Below are 21927 nucleotides of genomic sequence, written 5' to 3'. Positions count from 1 at the left end.
CTGTTGTGATTTGGGTATTCTGAGTGACATTTTTTTGTAATTTATAAATTGAAATTGATGATAATATTGTCTATTATTATTACTGTGAACAAAGGCATATAAAACGATATTGTAAGAAATTGCAGAATCACAATCGGAGGACACAGACCACTAATATTGTTGTTACTATTGCTATTTTATCTTTTGAGAGAACTGTTATGATTTTAGTTAATAAATATATTAAATTTACTCAGTATTAGGAATTTTTGAATAAATTTTCTATTTTTTCTGAATCAGAGAAAAAATATTTTATCTTCTCCTCAAACAAATGAGTGATTGATTCTGGTGGTACAGATCACATGATAGGTAATTCTAATATTTTTTCTAATTTTCGATCACACAAAGCATCTTTTCTTGTAACTATTGTTGATGGGTTGACATATAATATTGTGGGTTTGGGGACCACAAAACCAACGCCATTTATTACTCTGCCATCTGTATTAAGTCTATTTAAACTTGCTTTCAATTTAATTTATGTGAGAAAACTTACTAAAGATTTGAATTGTTGTATTACATTTTTTCCTGATTATTGTGTTCTTCAAGATCTTATGACGAAACATATTATTGGTAAAAGAAATATGTCAGATGGTCTTTACATTTTTGATATTTGGGTATCTCCATCAATTGCCTGCTTTAGTATTATCTCTCCATTTGAAGCACATTGTCAATTGGGACATCCATCTCTACTTGTGTTGAAAAAGTTATGTCCTCAATTTCATGATGTATCATCACTGGATTGTGAGTCATGTCGGTTTACAAAACATCACCGTAGTCTATTAGATTCAAGAGTCAATAGACGAACTTAATATACTTTTGAGTTAGTTCATTATGATGTTTGGGGGCCCTGCCCTGTTTCGTCAAAAACTGGATTCAAGTATTTCGTTAACTTTGTCGATGACTTTTCTCGCATGACTTGAATATATTTTATGAAAAATTGTTCGAAAGTATTTTTTCACTTTTGTATTTTCTGTGCTGAAATCAAGACATAATTCAATATTTCTGTGCATGTATGGAGGAGTGATAATGTTAAGAAATATATATCAGATTCATTTAGAACTACATGACTCAATACGGGATCCTTCACCAATTCTCGTGTGTTGATACACCATCTCAAAATAGGGTCGCTGAGAGAAAAAACAAACATTTACTTGAGACAACTTGATCTCTCATGTTCCAAACACAAGTTCCTAAGCAATTATGGGCTGATGCTGTTTATACAGCTTGTTTCTTGATTAATCGTATGCCATCTATAGTATTTAATAGGAATGTTCTTTACAGTTTCATTTTTCCGAACAAATCTTTATTTCCGGTGCAAATTAAAATATTTGGTAGTACCTGTTATGTTAGAGATGTGCAACCTACTGTGACAAAATTGGATCCAAAGGCCTTGAGATACGTATTTTTGGGGTATTCTCGCTTCCAAAAAGGATACAGGAGCTACTCTTCAGATCTTAATAGAAATTTGATATCAACTGATGTAGTTTTTTCAGAAAATATACCGTTCTTCTTATCGTCCAAGTCTACAAATCTGGAGACAGACAACTAGTTGCTCATTTATAGTTTCACACCAGATGCCTTTACTGAGCAAACAAATAAAAGTACTCATCCAAATCATGTGCCTCCAGCTCTACTCGAGCAAGTTGGTGATAGTGTTCATGTGTCTTTGACCCAAGTACCACCATCAATTATTCATATTTATCCAGAAGATAACAAACTGATGATATATGTCTTGCATCAGATTCATCATTATCTGATTCTGCCGCACAAAACGTTTATCTTCCCATTGGTCTTCTTAAAGGTAAACATCAATACACCATTCTTACACCAATTTATCCAATTGCTAATTTTATATCATATGACCATCTGTCTCCTTCGTCTAGTACTTTAATTGCTTATATAGATTCAATCTTTATAGTCAAGACAATAAAGGAGGCTCTGAATCTCTCTGGTTGGTGTAATGCTATGCTCGAGGAGATAAATGCTCTTGATGATAATCATACTTGGGATCTGGTAGATTTACCCAAAGGAAAAAAGATTGTATAGTGCAAATGGGTATTTGCAATCAAAGTGAATTCAGATGCCTCTGTGACAAGACTTAAAGCTCGACTGGTAGCGAAGGGCTATGCTCAAACTTATGAGGTGGAATATTCTAATACATTCTCTCTAATGGCCAAATTTTAAAAATGCATTTCTTTATGGTGATCTCTTAGAAGAAGTATATATGAAGCAACCACTTGGGTTTATTGCTCAGGGGGAGTACAAGAAAGTTTGTTATTTTAACAAATCTTTGTATGGTCTAAAGCAGAGTTCTAGTGCATGGTTTGACAAGTTTAGTAAGGTAGTATGTGAGTTCGGATTAAAGAAAAGTAAGTGTGATCATTCAGTCTTCTGTAAACAATCAACATTTGATATTATACTTGTTGTTGTTTATGTTGATGATACCAAGTTCAATATCAAAGACTTGAGACAACTAAAATATTTTTTGGGAGTTGAAGTAATAAGAAGTAAGGAAGGGATTTTGTTATCTTAGAGAAAGTATATACTTGATCTACTTGCAGAAAGAGAAAAATTGAGAGTTAAGCCATGCAGTACACCAATAGTACCAAATGTATATCTTACTAAAGATGATGGTGATCCCCTTGATGACCCATGAAATACAGTTGACTTGATGGGAAATTGAATTACCTTATTGTGACTCATCCAGATATTGTATACCCTGTCAGTATTGTTAGCCAGTTTATGTCGGTACCTACAGTCAAACATTAGGAGCCTTTGGAACATATTTTGTGTTATTTAAAAGGTGCCCCGGAACTCGACATAGTTTTCAGAAATCAAGAGCATACTCGCATTGAATATTGTACATATGTTGATTGGGCTGGATCTAAGATTGATAGGAGGTTTACTATGGATTATTGTATTTTTGTTGGTGGAAATTTCGTATCATGGAGAAGTAAGAAGCAAACAATTGTATATCGCTCAAGTGCAGAGTTCAAATATAGAGTTATGCCCAGTTCACATGCGAAATCTTATGGATACATCATTTGTTAGATGAAATTGGTTTGAAACTCACATCTTCTGCAAAACTCTGGTGCGATAATTAGGCTGCGCTTCATATTGTTTCAAATTCTGTGTATTATGAGAGAACTAAACATATTGAGATTGATTATCACTTTATCCAAGAGAAAATTTAAGAAAATTTTATATTTACTGGTTATGTGAAAACAGAAGAACAACTTGGTGATGTATTTACAAAACTTCTGAATGGAACATGGATTGAATATTTTCGAAACAATCTGAACATGATTAATATCTATGCTTCAACTTGAGGGGGAGTGTTAAAACATTATACAATATTCTCTATATATAATAATATAATTATCTTTTTAAATATGTAAGCGTAATTAGGAAGAAAATAATTAGGGTAATTTATGGTGCTTATTATATATGAATCCGTCTATATATATCTCTACTTCTCATTTCAATAATAATATAAGAATTATTCAGTATTTTTCTTTTATAACCCTTTACAAGACTCACCAACCACACTCCTGAAGACCCATTTGAGTTTGGAACTGAGCACCGTTGCAAGAAGTTTTCAGGTGCTACCAAATAAGTTAATAGGTTCAAAATCCTTGATGCTAGAGGCACCCTCAAGCTTGCATCTAATTGTTGTGGTTAATAGAAATTCACTAGTTGTCTTTCTTACTTTTTCTGAAAGCAAATTTTATAATTTTGGGAAAGTAGCTATATGGTTGCTTTCCCCACAGCAGCTAATATTTGTTTGTTTTTTTTAAATAAAAATAATTAATAAATACATAACCTACTGATTTTTCAAAAATGAGTAGGGTTAAAAAAAGCAACTTGAAAACAACTAAACAAAGCCTTAGTCAAGTGTGGATCTCTGGGTATTAAGTGAAAACTTTATCCGGAAAGAAAGTATTTGAATGGATTTTCTGTTTAATTAATAATTTTCTTTTTTTTCATATTATCTGATTATCCCCTAGGTTCCAAACATTTGTGACGAGGATGTTGCATTTTGTTGCGGGTGTTTGTCTGATGAAGTCCATGGTTTGTACTTTGTACAGACAAGAAAAAAAGTCTTATCGACCCTAGACAGTAACGAAAAGTGTTCTGGAAGTCGAACAATGGAATTAGTCTAAAAAAGGAGTAATGGAAATACCTTTTCATAGTACTAGTAACAATAATGTCTCTAGCATGCATGATCATGACAGACAATATTAATAGATCAGGTGAAATAAATTTAGTTCTTTTAAATCTTTTTTGTCTAAAAGAAATACAAATAAATAAGTAAAAATATTTTTACAGATTGTCACGTTTCGTCCAGTAGAATATGTGAAATCACTGTTTTTGGTTCTGATGGCATGAGCTAATGGTTCAGGTGTTTGACCTAAAGGCTGTTTTACCATTCTTCTGAAATAAATCTCTGTCTATGAACAGTTTTCTTTGCCGACTTTTCTTCCCTAATCCTTATTTTACTTTCTGATGCTTATTTTACTTCACGCGGGCACAGTGATGGAAAAACAGTTGGGGCTTGTCTTGATCGGAATGGACTGCGACCTGCAAGGTATTGGAGGACAAAAGATAATGTTGTGTATGTTGCCTCTGAGGTGAGTTTCATGTCTTTTATTTATTTTTTGCACCATCTCTATGAAACTCTACCTGACTATAGTCATATCTATCTTGCTCATACTTGGATCTTTAAGCTGGTTAGTATCTAGCGAAAGAGCTCTAAATCTCACATAGCAATGTGATAAATTTCATGTTTTTTTAAAGAGATATAATTAAATGAGCTTCTTATTAAGGTGACTCAGAAAATAGAACAAGTCATACCATTTATAAACCTTCCTGAAAACTGCTGTATTTGGGAGTTGGTGTCAAGAATTATTGTGTCGTATTTCCTATCTATACAAGTTCTTGGGACAAAATAAGGATAGTTACGGTTAACTATAAGAAGTGTATTTTACTTTAGTAACCTTTACTTTAGTTTAGCCCTGTTTATACATAAAGTGCATTCTATAACACTCCCTCTCAAGTTGGGATGTCCCCTTATGCAGTGATCTGTTTCTAAACCTATAGTTCTGATGTCATGTCAGGAATAATTGTGTTATATTCTCATTGAATAATACGTTCTTATATATACAAGTTTTAGGGATAAGAAAAAGGAAAAGTACAATTAATTGCAAAGGGTGTATTTTATTTTAATATCATTTGATCTAATTTAACCCTATTTATACATAAAGTACATTCTTTAACAGTTGGCATAGGGGAATTTGGATCCTTAAATTTGCAGGGGAAATTCCACTCATAAATTTAGATCTTCTATAATTATGTTGAAAATGGGCTATTTGGCTTTTGGAGAAAAGCAGATTCTCCCTTGGATTATAATTATTTTACTTTCTTCTTAATAATGTGTCTTCTTTTGTAAAGAAAATGATATGGCCTTAAACAAGTAGATGACTGCTTAGAACTTGATGAGATCCACCTAAGATCTTTGCTGTCTTAGATATTTGAAACTGTTGATTATATTTTGGGTCCCTCTAATAGGATATTAATCTTGCGTTATCATCTTATATAGGTTGGTGTTCTACCTGTGGACGAATCAAAAATTACCATGAAAGGCCGTCTAGGTCCCGGCATGATGATAACTGCTGATTTACTGAATGGGCAGGTTAGTGCAGTATTATCTGTTTTTTTTTTCTTGCTTTGCAATTTTTTTTTCCTGCTTTGTAATTTTTCTTTTTTAATAAAAGAAGAAAACATTATTGAGAAGAGAAGTATAGTAAAGGGAGAATAAGATATTCTTCAAAAAGAAAAGAGAAATTCATCAGTGAAATAATATCTTTTTACATAGTAGATAAAGGGCAGCCCTTAAAGGAAATCATCATCCTTAGCTAGAGAGAGGCTAGAGACATAATTCATTCCCATAAAAAATGAGGTGGTAGGGAATTGTTATTGAAAACGTTAGGATCTATTTCAACCACAAGATCTAAAGCCAATAATGATAACTCCTCTTTTAACAACTTATGCTCCTTAGTCCTCTCAAAGCCACTTGATTTTGAAGATTAAGAAAAATGAGTCGTTTAGGGACAGACTCAACAAGCATCCAGTGTATTAAAGAGTTTAGATTGGGTCTTCCAAGCTGCATCACAACAAAGAACAAATGACTGTTGGACCCAAAACTATGCAAAGACATCAAATGGATATGTAGGGATAAATGCTTGATGATGTTTGCACACTTGTAACATAACATTAATGTTAATATCATTGAGGACCACAATCGAAATGAACACTCTACTCTTAGAAGAAACTTTGACCTTCCAAAAAGAACCAGAGGACATTTTTTACTAATAGGATAGCTGATAAAAAATTCAAAATAGACTTTGCATGTATAGGTTCTTGAGGGATCTAAGGTTGAGACTACTATTTGACTTCGAAATCGTATTAAAAGAATTAAGTATACTAAACAAAGAAGTCAATTTCTACTATTTGTTATCTCTGTGTTTTTTTCTCTACCCGTTTTGCCTAATCTACCCATTCCATCTATTTCTTCACCTTTATCCTTGATTTGCCATAGTCTTTCTCATATTATTCTATTTTCTTATCTCTGTTTCTCTTATTTCTATACTATTTCTTGACAAGTTGGTCTCATTTTCAACTTGTCCCGCATCAATTGCAATTGGTATCATAGCAAGCTCATTATCAAGTTATATATGGTCTAATGTGTCAAGTTTCGTCTAGTTATGGAAGCAAAGGAAAATATTATACTTTATTGGTGGTTGGCAAATTTGGATATCTTTGTTATTTCCAATTAGACGATTGAGGATGGCACAAAGGTCGGAAACAAAGGCCTGGTAGCAAGTTTTGGTTTGAGAAAGCTTATGACCTAGTAAATTGGGCTTTCTGGATATGTCTTGAAAGGGTTTTGGTCTTAGATGGAGAAACTGGATTTTGGGTTTCTTCTTTTCTGTTACTTGTGCTGTATGAGTTAATCAAGAAGCTAAGAAATTAGTCTTAAGGGCATCGTGGCTTGGGATAGGGTTAGCAAAAATAACCGTAACCTGTTACACCCAAACTGACTCACACGATCCATCTCAAGCTTTGTAAAAACTATCCCAAATTTGATCTATTATCATTCTTAATTGAGACAAAAGAGTATCCCCATTCTCCTTTTTTCTTCACCGTTGTTGTTGATGTTCTGCTCTCAAGAGGTTCTGATAGAGGCATGTTAGAGGGTTTTAAGATTTGGTCTGGATTGGTTGGAAATCTCCTATCGTCAGTTTGCAAATGATAAGATATTTTTTCTTTCTTATGATCATCTGAAATTCTATATGCTTACTATCTAGTACCTTTTTTACTCTATCTTAGACTTGCATATTAACCTCAAGAGGGTATTAGCATTGGTGCATAGTGGTTGAGGGAGTTCTGGCTAATTCTATTGATTATGGAATTCTATAGTGACCTTGCATTTATCTTGGTGTTCCTCTAGGGGTTAATCCTAGGGTCGTTTCCTTTTGGACCTTGTGGTGCATACAATCTTTAAGCATTCAGATTGTTGGAAGAGTTTGTTTTCTCCTTAGGGGTTAGTTTCACTCTTATTTATTCTTGTAGAGGAAAAAGAGAGAGATAGTATTAACAAAGCACCAAGTGATGCCACCAGTATACAAAAGAAGATTTATAGTTTGTAACAAGAAACCGAAGTATCTATAGGGTTCCCCAAGTTGTCCTCAAAGATAAAAAGTTTGGGTATTAGGAATCTAAAATTAAAGAACGTACCTTAACTGACTAAATGAGTATTAAGAATACAAAGCTGAGCTTAAGAGTGTCTCACGTGTTCCAATATGTGTTCATTTGGACCATGGTCTCAACCTGCTTTAACAATTTGTCTCAGGAACATAGACCGAATTGTGTGCATTCACTAAATCTATTTCGTCTCTCCATATGTTCGAGTTTCATAGTGATTTGTCTCTACATTGTGATGTGGTTTGCAGACTTTAGGTCTCAGGCACAAGATGAATTTCCTTCTCATTCTCTATAATGTTTTATTTTGTCTTCCATCAATGCCTTTGATACGAAGGAGATTGGACTGTTTATGGAGGAGGACTGCGTTTGCTCGATTATGACTGTTTTGATTGGCGAGAAATGTCATGATTTTTAAAAATTATCAACCAACACAATTGCTTTGGATGGATGACATTCCATCTTTTTGCATTAAGGAGCACGATCTTTTTACGGTGTCTCTTTCTATTTTACAAAGACATTTGGTGGCTTTATGTTTATTTGTTTTCATGTTTATGTGGATATGATCTTCCTTTTCTCCTCTCTTTCCAATCCCTCATCTTAAAAGGGAACATACCTAATCACGTAATCTCTCGAAGTCTTATTGACTCTGGACAACTTTTAATGTGTTGATTAATTATAACATATTTTATGTACTCTCTTTTTCTTTATGTAAGTTAATTATATGTATATTCAAAAAATATTTTAAGATAGCCGGCGATTAACACGTGGTACACACTCTCTTTCTCTAAAATTATCTCAACAATTCCATCTCTCATCTAGTTTCAAACCTTCACTCTTCCCACACTCATCTTTAGAACGATAATAGAGCGCTAGGGGAAACCCTCTACGACGTGGTCGGTCGTAAAGCCGATTGGAAACCTTTGTTTATCCAAATATGCTTTCGGTTAATGCTAGAAGATTCGTTCTTATCGGTAGAAAATCTTTTAATATCGTATGTGAAGGCAAAAAACTTGATGGACTAAGAATCAGTGAAAATCAAATGGAAAATAGAGTATCCATCACTCTGAACAAAGATGAAGTCGCTTGGATCGTACATATTCTGAGTGATTTTTACTGGAACAAGGGCGGAGAGACATGGGGGAAAACAAAAAAGGTTGACACCATCATCTTTTCTTGACTTTGGGCTGGAATAGAAGAGGCCGCTTCCTAGTGCTTTCGGAGGAAAGAGAAAAATCAATCAAAAGAATATTCATCGCCGATGGCTTTGAGGCGGGAGGCTGGTGGCGCGTCATGAAGTCCATTTTCGAAATCGCTGAGGTTCTTGTTGTGAACCCTTTCAAGAAACTTGGTGATAATGTATGGATCGATCCTTGTTTCAAACCAGTTTAGGATAATTCCACTGTTTCCTCTGTTTTCCTATGCTGCCCGAAATGCAAACACAGCCTTCACGTTGTACTTGCGACGGCTGAAGGGAGGTCGTTCGCCGCGACTCTGAAAACTCCCAATACGGATCTAGTTTGGACAAAAAAGTGCTTACCTGACCCGGTTGACAGTATCTGGGTTTGAAATTCAACATTCGTCTTTCAACAGTGGGAAAGTCTCTACCAACCCTAATTGCGACCTGATCCGAAATGAGATCTCTTGGTCTGCTAACATTGGGTTAAAGCAACCGAATGAGTAAAGCAAAAAGCCCAGATTCACTTGGGCTGAGAAAGGGAGGTAGACAAATCAAGCTGGGCCAAGTAAGGAAGTCAGGAGAACTATCAGTTCGAAAAAGAGAACTCCAAAAGTAAAATGGGTTTGGAGACAAAAGAAGAAATTCCAAAACTAGACTTCCTCTATCGGGCAGCATCCTGATGAATCCGAAGAAGTTGCTGCGAATAACTCTCATGAACCGATCACAAATCCTTTCAAAGGTTTCTGTCATGATATGGCAGCAACTCTGTTTTGCTCTAACAACTAGAACTCCAAGTTGTATGTTCCAGTTAGTCCAGTCGTGAATCTTGAAGCCGTCAAAGAGCATTTTCCTAGCTCGGGTCTGGAGATGGTGATGGTCCACCTAGAATCAGATCATCAATTCGAGTGGGTTACTCAATTTGGTAAGGAAAATGGTTTGCTTGAAGTAATTACTACACTAAGCTGAGTCCTAAAAGACAATCAAAACTATGATGTTCAATTCCACTCTGAGTGGATACTCCAAGACATCTATTGTATCATTATGTACCTCAGAGCATCTTTCTCTGGTTATGAAAATGAAGCAAATTAACTGTTTGTGGAGCTGGAAAAGAGAATGGGTGACAAGAAAAGTAAAGAACTTTTATTGAACTCTGTGAAGAAAAGAAGAACCGGGGGGGATCAAGAGAACTAAAACGACTCCAATACTCTATCAATTATGAAGGGCATAAGAAGAAGAACAAGGGAAGGGGGGGTGAAGTTCAAGTATCTAAATTTTAGACAAAATTTTATCATGGAATGTCACAGGTATTAACGATCCAAGAAAAAGAAGTATTATTAGAGGTTGTCTCAACAGGTGGAAGCTGACCATCATTTGCTTTCAAGGGACGAAGTTGGAATCCATAAATGAGACAATCATAAAGAGCCTTTGGCGTATGGATGACATTGGTTGACATTTCTTTCCGGCTAAAGCCTCTGCCGGAGGCATTCTGCTCATGTGGAGAAAAGATTGGGTGCTTTGTCAAAATGTCATTTATGGTGAGATCATCCTATCTTGTCTCTTTTTTAATTTGATTAATGGCGATTCTTGACATTTTTTTGGTGTTTGCTGCAGAGGTAATAGTGTGGAACGGAATATGTTGGGTGAGAAATTATCGCATGTTAAATTCACTTGGGGGAATAGAGGTGTGGTTGAAGGCGATTTTAACATTATATTGAGAAGATCTGACAGATTGGGTAACTGTTTTTCTGACACTGGTATTGATGAATTCCATTCCTTAATTCATAATCTCGATCTCAATGATCTACCACTAAAAGGGGGGAGGTGGACACGGAGTAATAAATAAGAGGGACCAACCTTCTTTATCAAGAATTGACAGATTCCTCATACTTTTGATCTCCTGTTGGTCTTGCCGGGTATTAGCCAAAAAATCCTTTCTATACCAATTTCATATCATTTTTCTATTCTTCTAGTTTCGGATGGAATTTAGTGGGGACCTATCCCCTTCTGCCTTGATAACAAATGGTTCAGGCTTGAAAACTTGAAGCTTTGGTTGTGGATATTTGGAGTAACACGCATACAAATGGCTCCATCACTTACAGAATAGTTCACAAGCTCAAATGACTTAAACTTGATATAAAAAATGAGCTAAAGTCACCGGAAAAAAAGAGGAAGAGTGCATCAATGAAATCTTAGTTGAAATTGATGTGCTGGACAGAAAAGAAGAGGACAACTCCTTGTCTACTGCAGAAAAGGAAAAGAAGAACGCACTGAAGACTAATCTAGCACACTGCATTCAGATGGAAGCCATCTTTTGGAGGCAAAAATCCATAAAGAAATAGCTCAAAGATGATGACAAAAACAACAAATATTCTCACATGTTAGCAAACCATAGAAAATGAGTCAATTTTGTTGAGGAACTCATCATTGATGACAGTTGTATCTGGGGAAATGAGGCCTTGAGAGAAGAGGGAAGAAAGCATTTCCAGAAATTATACACTAAGGAGTTCAATTACGGGCCAAAGCTTGGCAATCGCTCTTTCAATAGTCTAAGTGAGAATGAAAGTACCCAAACTTGAAGAAAAGTTTACCGAAGAAGAAATTTATGATTGTCTTCGGAGCTATGATGGGGATAGAGCCTTGGGGACGGATGGTGTTAACTTCAAGTTTCTACAATCCGGTTGGGAGGTCAAGGTGACATCATTGAATTCTTGAATGATTTCTATAATCATAATTCTTGTAAGATCACTTAACTCCACTTTTCTTGTAATAATTCCAAAAAGAGCTAGCCCTAAGAACAGAAACAACTTCCAACCCATTAGTCTTATTGGTTGTGTTTACAAGTTGCTCTTCAAAGTTTTGGCTAAACAACTGTCTAAAGTGTTTAATCTAATGATTGGTGAGTGTCATCAAGCTTTTGTTTTTGGAAGACAAATTTCTGATGCTATCTTGATCGCAAATGTGACCGTAGATGATGTTATCACAAATAATAAGAAAGATGTCTTATGCAAATTAGATATGGAAAAAGTCTTTGATCACGTTAATTGAAAATTTATTGATTATATGCTTGAAAAGGCTTGATTTTAGCTCGAAATAGAGAGACTGGATCAGAACCTGCATCACTTCCACCAGTTTTGCTGTCATTATAAATGGTGGACCCTCATTTTTTTACGGTTTCTAGGGGTCTGAGGCAAGAGGATACCCTTTCACTCTTATTGTTTATTATTGTGATAGAGCCTCTGAATAAATTAGTAGAAAAAGTCAAAGAATTGCATCTCTTGAAAGGCATTACTATTGGTAATAGAAAGAAACAAATTAAAAGTACTATTTCAAATCTTTCAATGTATTATTTATCCGTGCTTAATATCCCAACCCAAGTCGGAAAAAAACTGGAATTGATCCAATGCCACTTTTTATGGAGTGATGGTGACAATAATAAAAAGAAATATTACCTTGTTAGATGGGATGATGTCAAAAAGTCTCTAAAAGATGGTGGTTTGGGCTTGAGATCCCTTGGCTATTTGAATAAAACTCTCCTTTGGGAAATGGATTTGGAGATTTTGGAATGAAGACAACTGTCTCTAGAAAACGGTCACTGAATGCAAATGGTTCAGTGTGGACTTTCACGATCACTCCAGTATAATGAATCGCAGTTATGGTCTAAGTTTTTGGAAAAGTATTATGAATCTCAACACTTATATTCTTAATTGTTCAAAGTGGATTATTGGTAAAGGTAATAAGGTACATTTTTGGAAAGATACCTGGTGTGGCACTAAAAATTTCCAATCCATATTTCTACTTATTTTGCAATCGCAAGAGATAAAAATATTTTTGTTAATGAGACTGTTGGTGCTGATAGTCCTATGGATTGGAATGTAGTGGTTAACAGGAATCTACAAGATAAGGAAGTGGATGAATATGAGATGATGCTTCATACTTTGGCTAATATCCAACTCTCAAATGAAGATGATAAACTTAGTTGGAATCTAAGGATGGATGGTTTACTATAAATTTTTTTTACTGCCATCTGGATGGAATCAGAGCCGACATGCAGAGAAATTTTCCTTTTAAAATTATATGGAAAGTTGGTGCTCCTCCCCATATATCTTTTTGTGTGGGAGGCAACCAAAGGATGCACTCTAATTAATCTCATGAAAAAAGACTTTATCACCGTCAACAGATGTTTCTTTTGGAAAAACAACTTGGAATCATGCAATCATCTTCTTCTCGGGTGCTCTATTTCTTATCAGCTTTGGTCTATGGTTTTGGGTCTCTTGGGTATGTCCTGGGTCATGGCCGAATTGACTATCTCTGAGCTTCTTGCTTGGGAAGGAATTAGCAACAGAAACAAATCGCTTAGACTCATTTCTCTAATTAATTTTTGGGTCATTTAGAAACAAAGAAATAATCGAACTTTTGAGGGAAGAGAAGTTTGATTTTGGCACCATCAAGGATAATTGATTTCACTATTTTGGCTCTATTGTTTTAGAGCATAACTTTGATAATATTGATGATTTTGGTTTCTTTATAGATAGACTAATTGACATGTAAATTTTGTACATGGGCGATGCTCCATTGACACATGTACTTAAATACAAATTTACACTTTTATTTAAAAAAATATAGTAAGTGATTAGTTAATTTGTAGTTTCCTTCCTATTTATTAATAAAGTCAACATACTGACTAACAAATTTAATTTTCTATATCTATATTAAGAAAAGAATACATGTTTAGCAAATGATGCCAAGTAGCATTTTAAATAATAACAAATAATAAATATAAAAATTAAGTTTTTATAAATAATCACTTCTATTGCCAACCAACCCTATATAGATTTATAACCACGAAAGAGTGAATTGTGTTCATTGAATGGTAGTGCCCCATATTGTACAGGTTAATAATAGCAATATAAGGAAGTACAATTAATTATAATTAAAAAAATATATTACTAATATTCCTTTCATCCTACTTACTACAAGTTTTAACTTAATATGCTCGTCTTAAAACTCTATAAAACTGGTGATAGATATTATCCATTTACAACTTGGTAATAATTGTTTAAAATTCAGGATTATTTAATCTTTTAGTTAATACATCAACAAGATTTGAAGTGGTGGACATGCATAATGTACATATTAGTCCACTATCCAACTTTTTTTTGATGAAATGTTTGTGTATTTCAATGTGCTTAGTCTTGTTATGTAATACTAGACTGTCAATGATGCTAAATATTGATTTATAGCTATAATAAAGTCTCATAAGTCCATCCTATTCAATCTTCAGGTCTTCTGAGACCATCTTTAATTATAAGAGCTCATGTACTTCTTAAGTCGTTACTTTTAACTCTAACTCTACATTAGATTGGGTTACTGCATTCTGTTTTTTACTGTTTCAAGTTATTAGATTCCCTCTAAGAAAGGTACAATATTCAGAAGTGGATCTTCTGTTCGCTAATGATTCTACATAATTTGCATTAGTGTATGCCTTTGAAGTAGCTTATTAGTTCTTTTAAACATAATTCATTTCTTTGTTGTACCCTTACAGTAATAGAATATCTTGTAAGTATCTCGTAGGTGCACTTTTTTGGGGTTTGTATACGAGTTGGCTTACTACGCTTACTAGTATGCATAATCTGGTCTGATATGTGATAAATATATCAATTTCTCCACTAATTTCTGGTACATTTCCTTATCCATATCTGTGTATTCTTCTGTTAGTAGTTTATTATTGAGATCAATTGGTTGCCAACAAGCTTATATGCTAACTTGTTAGTTTCTTTCAAAAGGTCTGTGACATACTTAAACTCTCTAACCAGACATTACTTGAGTACCACCTTTTTTTTCTTTATTATTACCTATGACAATTATATCATCTATATATATAAGAAGAACTATGATTCTCCCTTACCTTAATGTTTAAAAATAGGGTGTGATGTCTCTGATTTTACCTGTATCCCATGAATAGTATCACTTTTTACAAATCTCCCAAACCATGCCTGGGAGTTTAGCTTGAGTTCATATTTTTAATTTACATACCGTATTCGTTCCTACTCATTTGGTAAACCTGGTGGGGATATCTATGTAAAATTCTTCTTCTAATTCCCCATGTAAGATGACATTTTTTACATCAATCTATAGCAATTGCCAATTGAAATCAACAACTAAGGATCGTAGAACACGTATCGTATTTATCTTTGCAACGGATGCAAATGTCTTTTGGTAATCAATCTCGTAGGTTTCGATATATCTTTTAGCCACCAATCTAGTCTTATATTTTTCAATAGTTCATCAGGTTTGTATTTGATAGTGGATACCAACTTGTGCCCTACTAGTCTCTTTTCCTTGGGTATGTCCACCACTTCGCTTATTTGATTCTTTTTCAGTGCTTGCATTTTAACATTTATAGTATTTTTTTATTCTTTACTAATTAAAGTTCTAAGTTTTTCTTTTTAAATACATTTGGGAAAACCATAGATCTGGTTTGATTTGAGGTTCAGACTCATTTTTTGGAATTATGGGGTTAGGTTCACATTGTGGGCACTGGTTTTTTGTTGTGGTGGTTGTTGTAGAGGGTGTAATTTTCAAAGGTAAGGGAATGTCAAAAAAGGATTGAGTCCCCTTATTTTCCACTATAGTAGTCTCCCCCTGAAGATAAGATTTATCAAAAAATGATTCAATCTCAATAAATGGAATATCATAATACAAAGAATTTTAGGTTTGGCTTTAGTTCTAAATGGAGACAATGGATCAGATGCTGCATATCCACTACTAGGTTTGCTGTTATTGTGAATGGTGGCCCCTCTACCTTTTTCAATGCTACCAGAAGTTTAAGGCAACGCGACCTTCTCTTTCCTTTACTTTTTATTATTGTATTGGAAGATTTAAATAAACTCATTGAGAAAGCTAAAGAGTTGCATCTTCTCAAAGAAATCATGGTTGGTCAGGGGAGGAGACAGGTTAATATTTCATACCTATTTTTCGCGGATGACACTGTTATTTTCTGCAAGCCAGAAGCTAGCTCCGTTATTTTCCTTAGATGTATCTTACTGTGTTTCCAAGCTGTTTCGGATCTTAAGATCAATCTCAAAAAATCAGAGCTAGTGATACTCGGGGACAACTCTGATAATGAATTAGTTCAAGTTCTGGGTTGTAGGCTCTCTCAACTGCTATCACCGATGTCGGGATACCACTTGGTGCCAAATTTAAAGACAAAAAATGTTGGGATCCCATCATCGATATTCTCCAGAATAGGCTATCAAATTGGAAGAAAAAATTGCTCTCAAAAGGGGTAGACTGACTCTAATAAAGAGCATCCCTACTAATATTGCAAACAAGCTGGAAGCCATACAAAGGAATTTTCTATGGGGAGATGACGAATCCAACAAGAAACTCCATTTAGTAAATTGGAACGAAATAAAAAAACCTCTCAAGGGAGGTTTGGGTCTAAGATCTATTATCATGATGAACAAAGCTCTTCTTGGCAAATGGATTTGGAGGTTTTGGAATGAAAGTAACAGCCTATGGAAAACGGTTATCTTGTGCAAATGGTTCAATGGTGGAAATGGTGGCATGTCTATAATCAAGAATGGTATATATGGGACTAGCCTCTGGAAAGCTATTTGGCAGCTTAACACTCATTCTCTATAATTCCAGACGTTGCATTGGCAATGGCCAGAAAATTCATTTCTAATATCCCAACTTCCCCAACCATTTGAATATCACTGTCAACAGGAATCTCCAAGACTGGGAGATAGAGGAATTTGAAAATCTTTTGCAGACATTGACAAGCATTTAACTCTCAAATCGGGAAGACAAATTGAGATGGGAAATCATGAAGAACGCTCAATTTTCTGTCTAATCACTTTACAGGCTGCCGGCCGGAAATACTAACAACAGTGGACATTTGTTTCCTCACAATATTATATGGAGAGTAGGAGCTACTCCCAGATTTCCTTTTTCGTTTGGGAGGCTACAAAAGGTCGCATTCTCACTTTAGACAATCTCATGAAGAGAGGGACTCCTATTGTCAATAGATGTTTTCTCTGCAAGAACTACTTAGAATCTTGCAATCATCTCCTGCTTGAATGTAATATGGTTCACAAGCTGTGGTCTGTAGCTCTTGGTCTCTTGGGGCTGTCTTGGGTTAGAAATGAATCAATTTCATCCAAACTCCTCGCTTGGGAAGGCTTCTCCAGCAAACAGAAATCTCTCACACTCATTCCTCTCACCATTTTCTGGGTCATATGAAAGGAGAGAAACAATAGGGTTTTTGAAGGCAAAGAAGTAGAATTTAGCATTATCATTATCAATTGGCTCCATTATTTTGGTTCTATTATTTTGAGGCACAACATTGATTGTTTTGAAGATCTCGGTCTCATTGTTGATATGGTAATCAACTTGTAAATCTTTTGTACATGGAAGGTGCCCTATTCGCACCATTATTTCAATACAATATTTACACTTTTATTTAAAAAAAAATAATGCAAAGAATTTTTTTGTAATAGGATGATAACATTTGTATCCTTTTTGGGTGGACAAGTATCCAATAAAAACACATTAGATAGCTATGGTAAATAGGGGTTTCCCCTTTTAGGACTGATGTATGTGAACACAGGCACCGCCCTCAAAAAACCAGAGGGAGAAGGTTGTAAGAGACTTTTAATTTAGGGAAAAAAAGTAACAAGAACTTCCATAGGACTCTAACATTTTAATAACCAATATGGTAATCGACAGTTAACACAACTTCTCTCTAGTAGTGTTTGGGTACATGGTTTTGGAACAAAAAATCTTGGGTAGTGGTAAGCAAGTGGTTGTTTTTTTGTTCTGCTACTTTATTTTATTGTGGAGTGTAGACACAAAAAGATTAATGAACAATTCTTTCGTTTCGTAAAAAAATGACAATTTCTGATCAAAGTAAGATCGGGTGTTACCGGTGCGAAAGCATTTTAATTTTTACCCTAAACTGTATTTGGATTATCGTATAAAACTGGGAAGGATTTGAGTGATTTTATCTTTAATTTTTAATCGGTTGGACAACACTGTGGCATGGCTGGGCAGGGAGGAGCTATGGCGGCACACGTGGGTTGCAGCTGGACCATGCGGTTGTGGAGGTGGCAGTTGCTGCTGGGTTGTGCACGTGTGGGGTTTGGCTGCGTGGTTGAGACACGATGAAGCGGTTGGAGTCTGCATTGAAGGCCAGTCTTGGTGGCTAGTGGTCGGTCTGTTGTGGCTGGCAGCTAAGACTGTGGTGGTTGACAACAAAGGCTGACCCCTTTAGAGTTTTTTCTTATTTTGGCAATGAAAACCTATTAGAGTTTATAAAAGAGGATTAAGGTTTTTTTGCTAGTACTCTAATACCATGTGGAAGAATCAACGTGTGTATTTATTGAATATTAAGACCCTATATATACAAGTTAATAGGAGCAATAAAAGGGAATACAATTAATTATAAAGAAATGAGTATGTTACTACTATACATTTTACCCTACTTAATACACACTTAACTTAATATATATTTCTTAACAATATCCTTTGTCTAATTTATAGTTATTAGTTAATAGGATTAAATTCAGCGAGAATGATTTCTCTTTGTTTACAAGTAGGACAAACGAGAAAGAAGGATATGAGTTTAGTCTTTGGCCAAACTAAATAGCAAGACCTTCCCAGCTTCAACTTTTTGTCAAGAGATTCTCCATAGCAATATGTCTCTAGTTTTGGAAGAGATGATGATATATGGTTTGAATTAAAAGACAAGTGACTTCGACTTTGAATCTAGGTTTTTCACTTATGACAATGTGTGCGTGGAAAATTTAATTTAATTTACTTGGTTACGTTAAATTGAAATTCAAGTTATTGACAAACTTATGTACTTGTGATATGATTAATGAAGTTACCCTGATTGATCCTATCCTTGTTTACATTTGTTTCCAAAAGTTGAAAAATATCTTTTCGTGTTTTTTTATACCTCAACATTTGACTAAACAATGCATAAAATAAATTGTTAAATATTGTTATGAAAAAATGTTTTGCAACTTTGGTATCCAACTTTTGAAAAAGAAAGTATAAAACAGGTATTTGGCAAGAATACAATCAAGTGGGGCTCCATTTATTTGTTCACATCAAACGTGTTGGGCTCTCAATTATTCAAACTCTGCTATCTTTAACTGAGGTTAAGAATGAGGCATTTGATTCCATATGAAGGTGACAGGCATGAGCAGCTCTAGATTGGTTGGTTGTTCTTTTCTTTTTTTTTGTATGTTTTTTGAGTTAATGTTTCTGTTCATGAAGGACAATCTTGCTTTATTTACATGTTCTTCAATGACCAACTTCCAATTTGGACATCTGAAACCCCATGTCATATGATATTGAGATGTGCGTTCACTGTTTTTGCTGAAACAGTCTTCCTATGTTTTTTTTTTTTAAATCAGACACCAAGTTCAATTATTGAATGCTCATATTGCACGATAAAATATATTGAATTGTAGGTTTATGAGAACACTGAAGTTAAAAAACGAGTTGCATCGTTGAATCCGTACGGAAAGTGGGTTTCTGAAAATTTGCGGTCCATGAAGCCCGTGAATTTCTTATCAACAACAGTCATGGAAAATGAAGCAATCTTAAAACGCCAGCAGTAAGTATCACAGTGCAAGTTTTCTATCTTCAGTAATGTTGTATCCTAGCATCTGTTAGCTCCTTCCCTGCCTGTGGTTACCCATTTATTAAGTAGCTGATTTTCATTTAAAAAAAAAAAAAAAAATATTTTCCAGTATCTTATCTGGTAGTTTGAAGAATAACTTCTTTTCCTGCTTCAAAAATATTGTTAACCTTGTTGAAATTCCTAGTTTCAGACAAAATCTGAAGCCAACATATCAAAGATTGATGTGGTTCTTCCTTGTCATGTTTGTTGGTTTATTGAGTTATTATTACTCATCTAACATGGATGTTATAAAACTATTGTTTGCTGGTTCCCGTTGATGAAGGAATCCGTTGTAAGATAATGAATTAGGAATAATTGGAAAGTGGATGCAGGAAAACTATATATATATATATATATATATAAATTAAACAGTCACTTCCAGCCTAATGGAAACACTTTTTTTTCCTGTTAAAAGTAAAAGAGAAATAAACAAAAGTTTTATCAAGATGAAAATTTGCTTTAGTTTTTGTCTGCATCAACTCAGAGCAGTGATTTCTGTCTTTTAAGAGGCAGAAGTAATTTGTAATCTTTTTACTCCTTTCTAATAATATTTTTTCTTTATCGAGAAAAAGGAAGGATTTATTCTTTGGCAAACTCTGATTGCCAATATGTTTCCAAGAAGTTGGCTGGTGTCTACCACTGCATGTATCTTTTTCCAGACTTTTCCATGCTTCAAGGTTGCAACAAACTAAAGATACTAAGTCATAGTGGGTTAGGATTATAATAACTCAGAAACAAATGCAGCCAGGTACACAATGACAAACATATTTGTCTCCTGTTGGCATTCGGAAATTGGTAGTTATTTGTGGAAGTGTACGGATTGGCTTTCATCTATCTTTTAATGCTGCTTACTTTATGCATGATTGCTCCTCTCTAATGTGTGAATCTGACTTTTTACACAAGCTACCTTGTAGTTGTCTTCACAATTTGGTTTACTGTATTTTAATCACTAAATTTGATTGGTTCTTGTTAAATAATTGGTTGATTGATCAAATATTCTAAAAATTAAGAAAAGAGCCAAACTTGAATATTTATATTCTAATAGTTTTCTCCCAAAAAATATTTATATTGTAATAGTTGTCATTATCTTCAATTTTGATGGACCAGGGCGTTTGGCTATTCTAGTGAAGATGTCCAAATGGTTATTGAAAGTATGGCTGCCCAAGGGAAGGAGCCTACATTTTGCATGGGGGATGATATTCCTTTGGCAATATTGTCCCAGAAGCCGCATATGCTTTATGATTATTTTAAGCAACGATTTGCACAGGTTTGCTTGAAATAGTGAAGTAAATTGGATTTCTGTGTTAATTATGTTTTCTTTTCTTATGGAAAAATGTTGTGTATTTAAGCCTGACTTGCGGGGTTAAAGCTTTGTTTGAACAACTGTCTAATTTTGATTTATTATTACCACATGTTAACATTTTGTACTTTAAAATTTTTTCAGTGAGATATGACCTAAGATTGAGTGGGTTAGGGAAGAGGGACTTATGCAAAGAGACTCCTAACTTGTGCTCATTTGTCTCTCTATCCATCTTTCTTAGTTGTTCCGTCATTTATCTCTCTTTCTCTCTCTCTGTGTGTAAGCGGTGCTTCTACAATGGAGCGATTCCTGCTGCTGCTGAGAATTTAATAAATTTGCGAGGGTTGGTTGGTCAAATTTTGCGTTCTGAATATGGTTTTTTACAAGTGAACATGTTTCCCTAAAGGGAAAAAGTTACATGGGGAAGCTACACTTTAAGTCTGCTTTTTTTTTTTTTTTGGGAAAAACTACGCACTTATTCTTTGTTAATTCTGACTTAATTACAAGTCTATGATATCCAATGGCAATTTGGAGACTGCTCTTTTTTGTGGTTCATTTGACAATTAGTTTGACTGCATGAAACCCACACTTTAGGTGTGTAAATGAAATTTTCCTTTCAAACTTGAGTCTAACATAGATTAAGTGGTGTTATTACAATACTATGTTTCAAGGAAAGTTCAGATCATTTTGTATTTTGTATGACATTTAGATGTTAGCACTTGTTATCGTACCTGTATTATCTTCTTGTTTATCTCCTATTTTATTTCGTTTTATTTTTCAATCACTTCCCACTGTGCACATGCAGGTGACAAATCCAGCTATTGATCCTCTTAGGGAGGGACTGGTTATGTCTCTTGAAGTTAATATTGGAAAACGTGGAAATATATTGGAAGTTGGACCTGAGAATGCATCACAGGTCTCAATAATTGTTCTCATATCTCTGCCATTCTTGCTGGA

At 34.6% G+C, this 21927-nt stretch overlaps 1 protein-coding gene across 2 annotated transcripts in view; it reads left to right on the top strand.

The window, feature by feature from the left end:
• GLU2 (glutamate synthase 2) overlaps window positions 1-21927 on the top strand; it is a 51111-nt gene that overhangs the window by 12226 nt on the left and 16958 nt on the right. For both annotated transcript variants that reach the window (XM_088208774.1, XM_088208775.1), the window contains exons 7-11: window positions 4571-4667; window positions 5636-5728; window positions 19459-19604; window positions 20778-20937; window positions 21776-21886. In XM_088208774.1, coding sequence (XP_088064900.1) covers window positions 4571-4667; window positions 5636-5728; window positions 19459-19604; window positions 20778-20937; window positions 21776-21886 — 607 coding nt within the window. The remainder of the gene's footprint in view (window positions 1-4570; window positions 4668-5635; window positions 5729-19458; window positions 19605-20777; window positions 20938-21775; window positions 21887-21927) is intronic.

Source organism: Carica papaya, chromosome 8 (genome assembly GCF_054855325.1).
Source record: "Carica papaya isolate Zhongbai chromosome 8, ASM5485532v1, whole genome shotgun sequence".
Lineage (NCBI taxonomy): Eukaryota > Viridiplantae > Streptophyta > Magnoliopsida > Brassicales > Caricaceae > Carica > Carica papaya.
The sequence above is the reverse complement of the archived record's forward strand: the minus strand, read 5'-3'. Positions and strand labels throughout refer to the sequence as shown.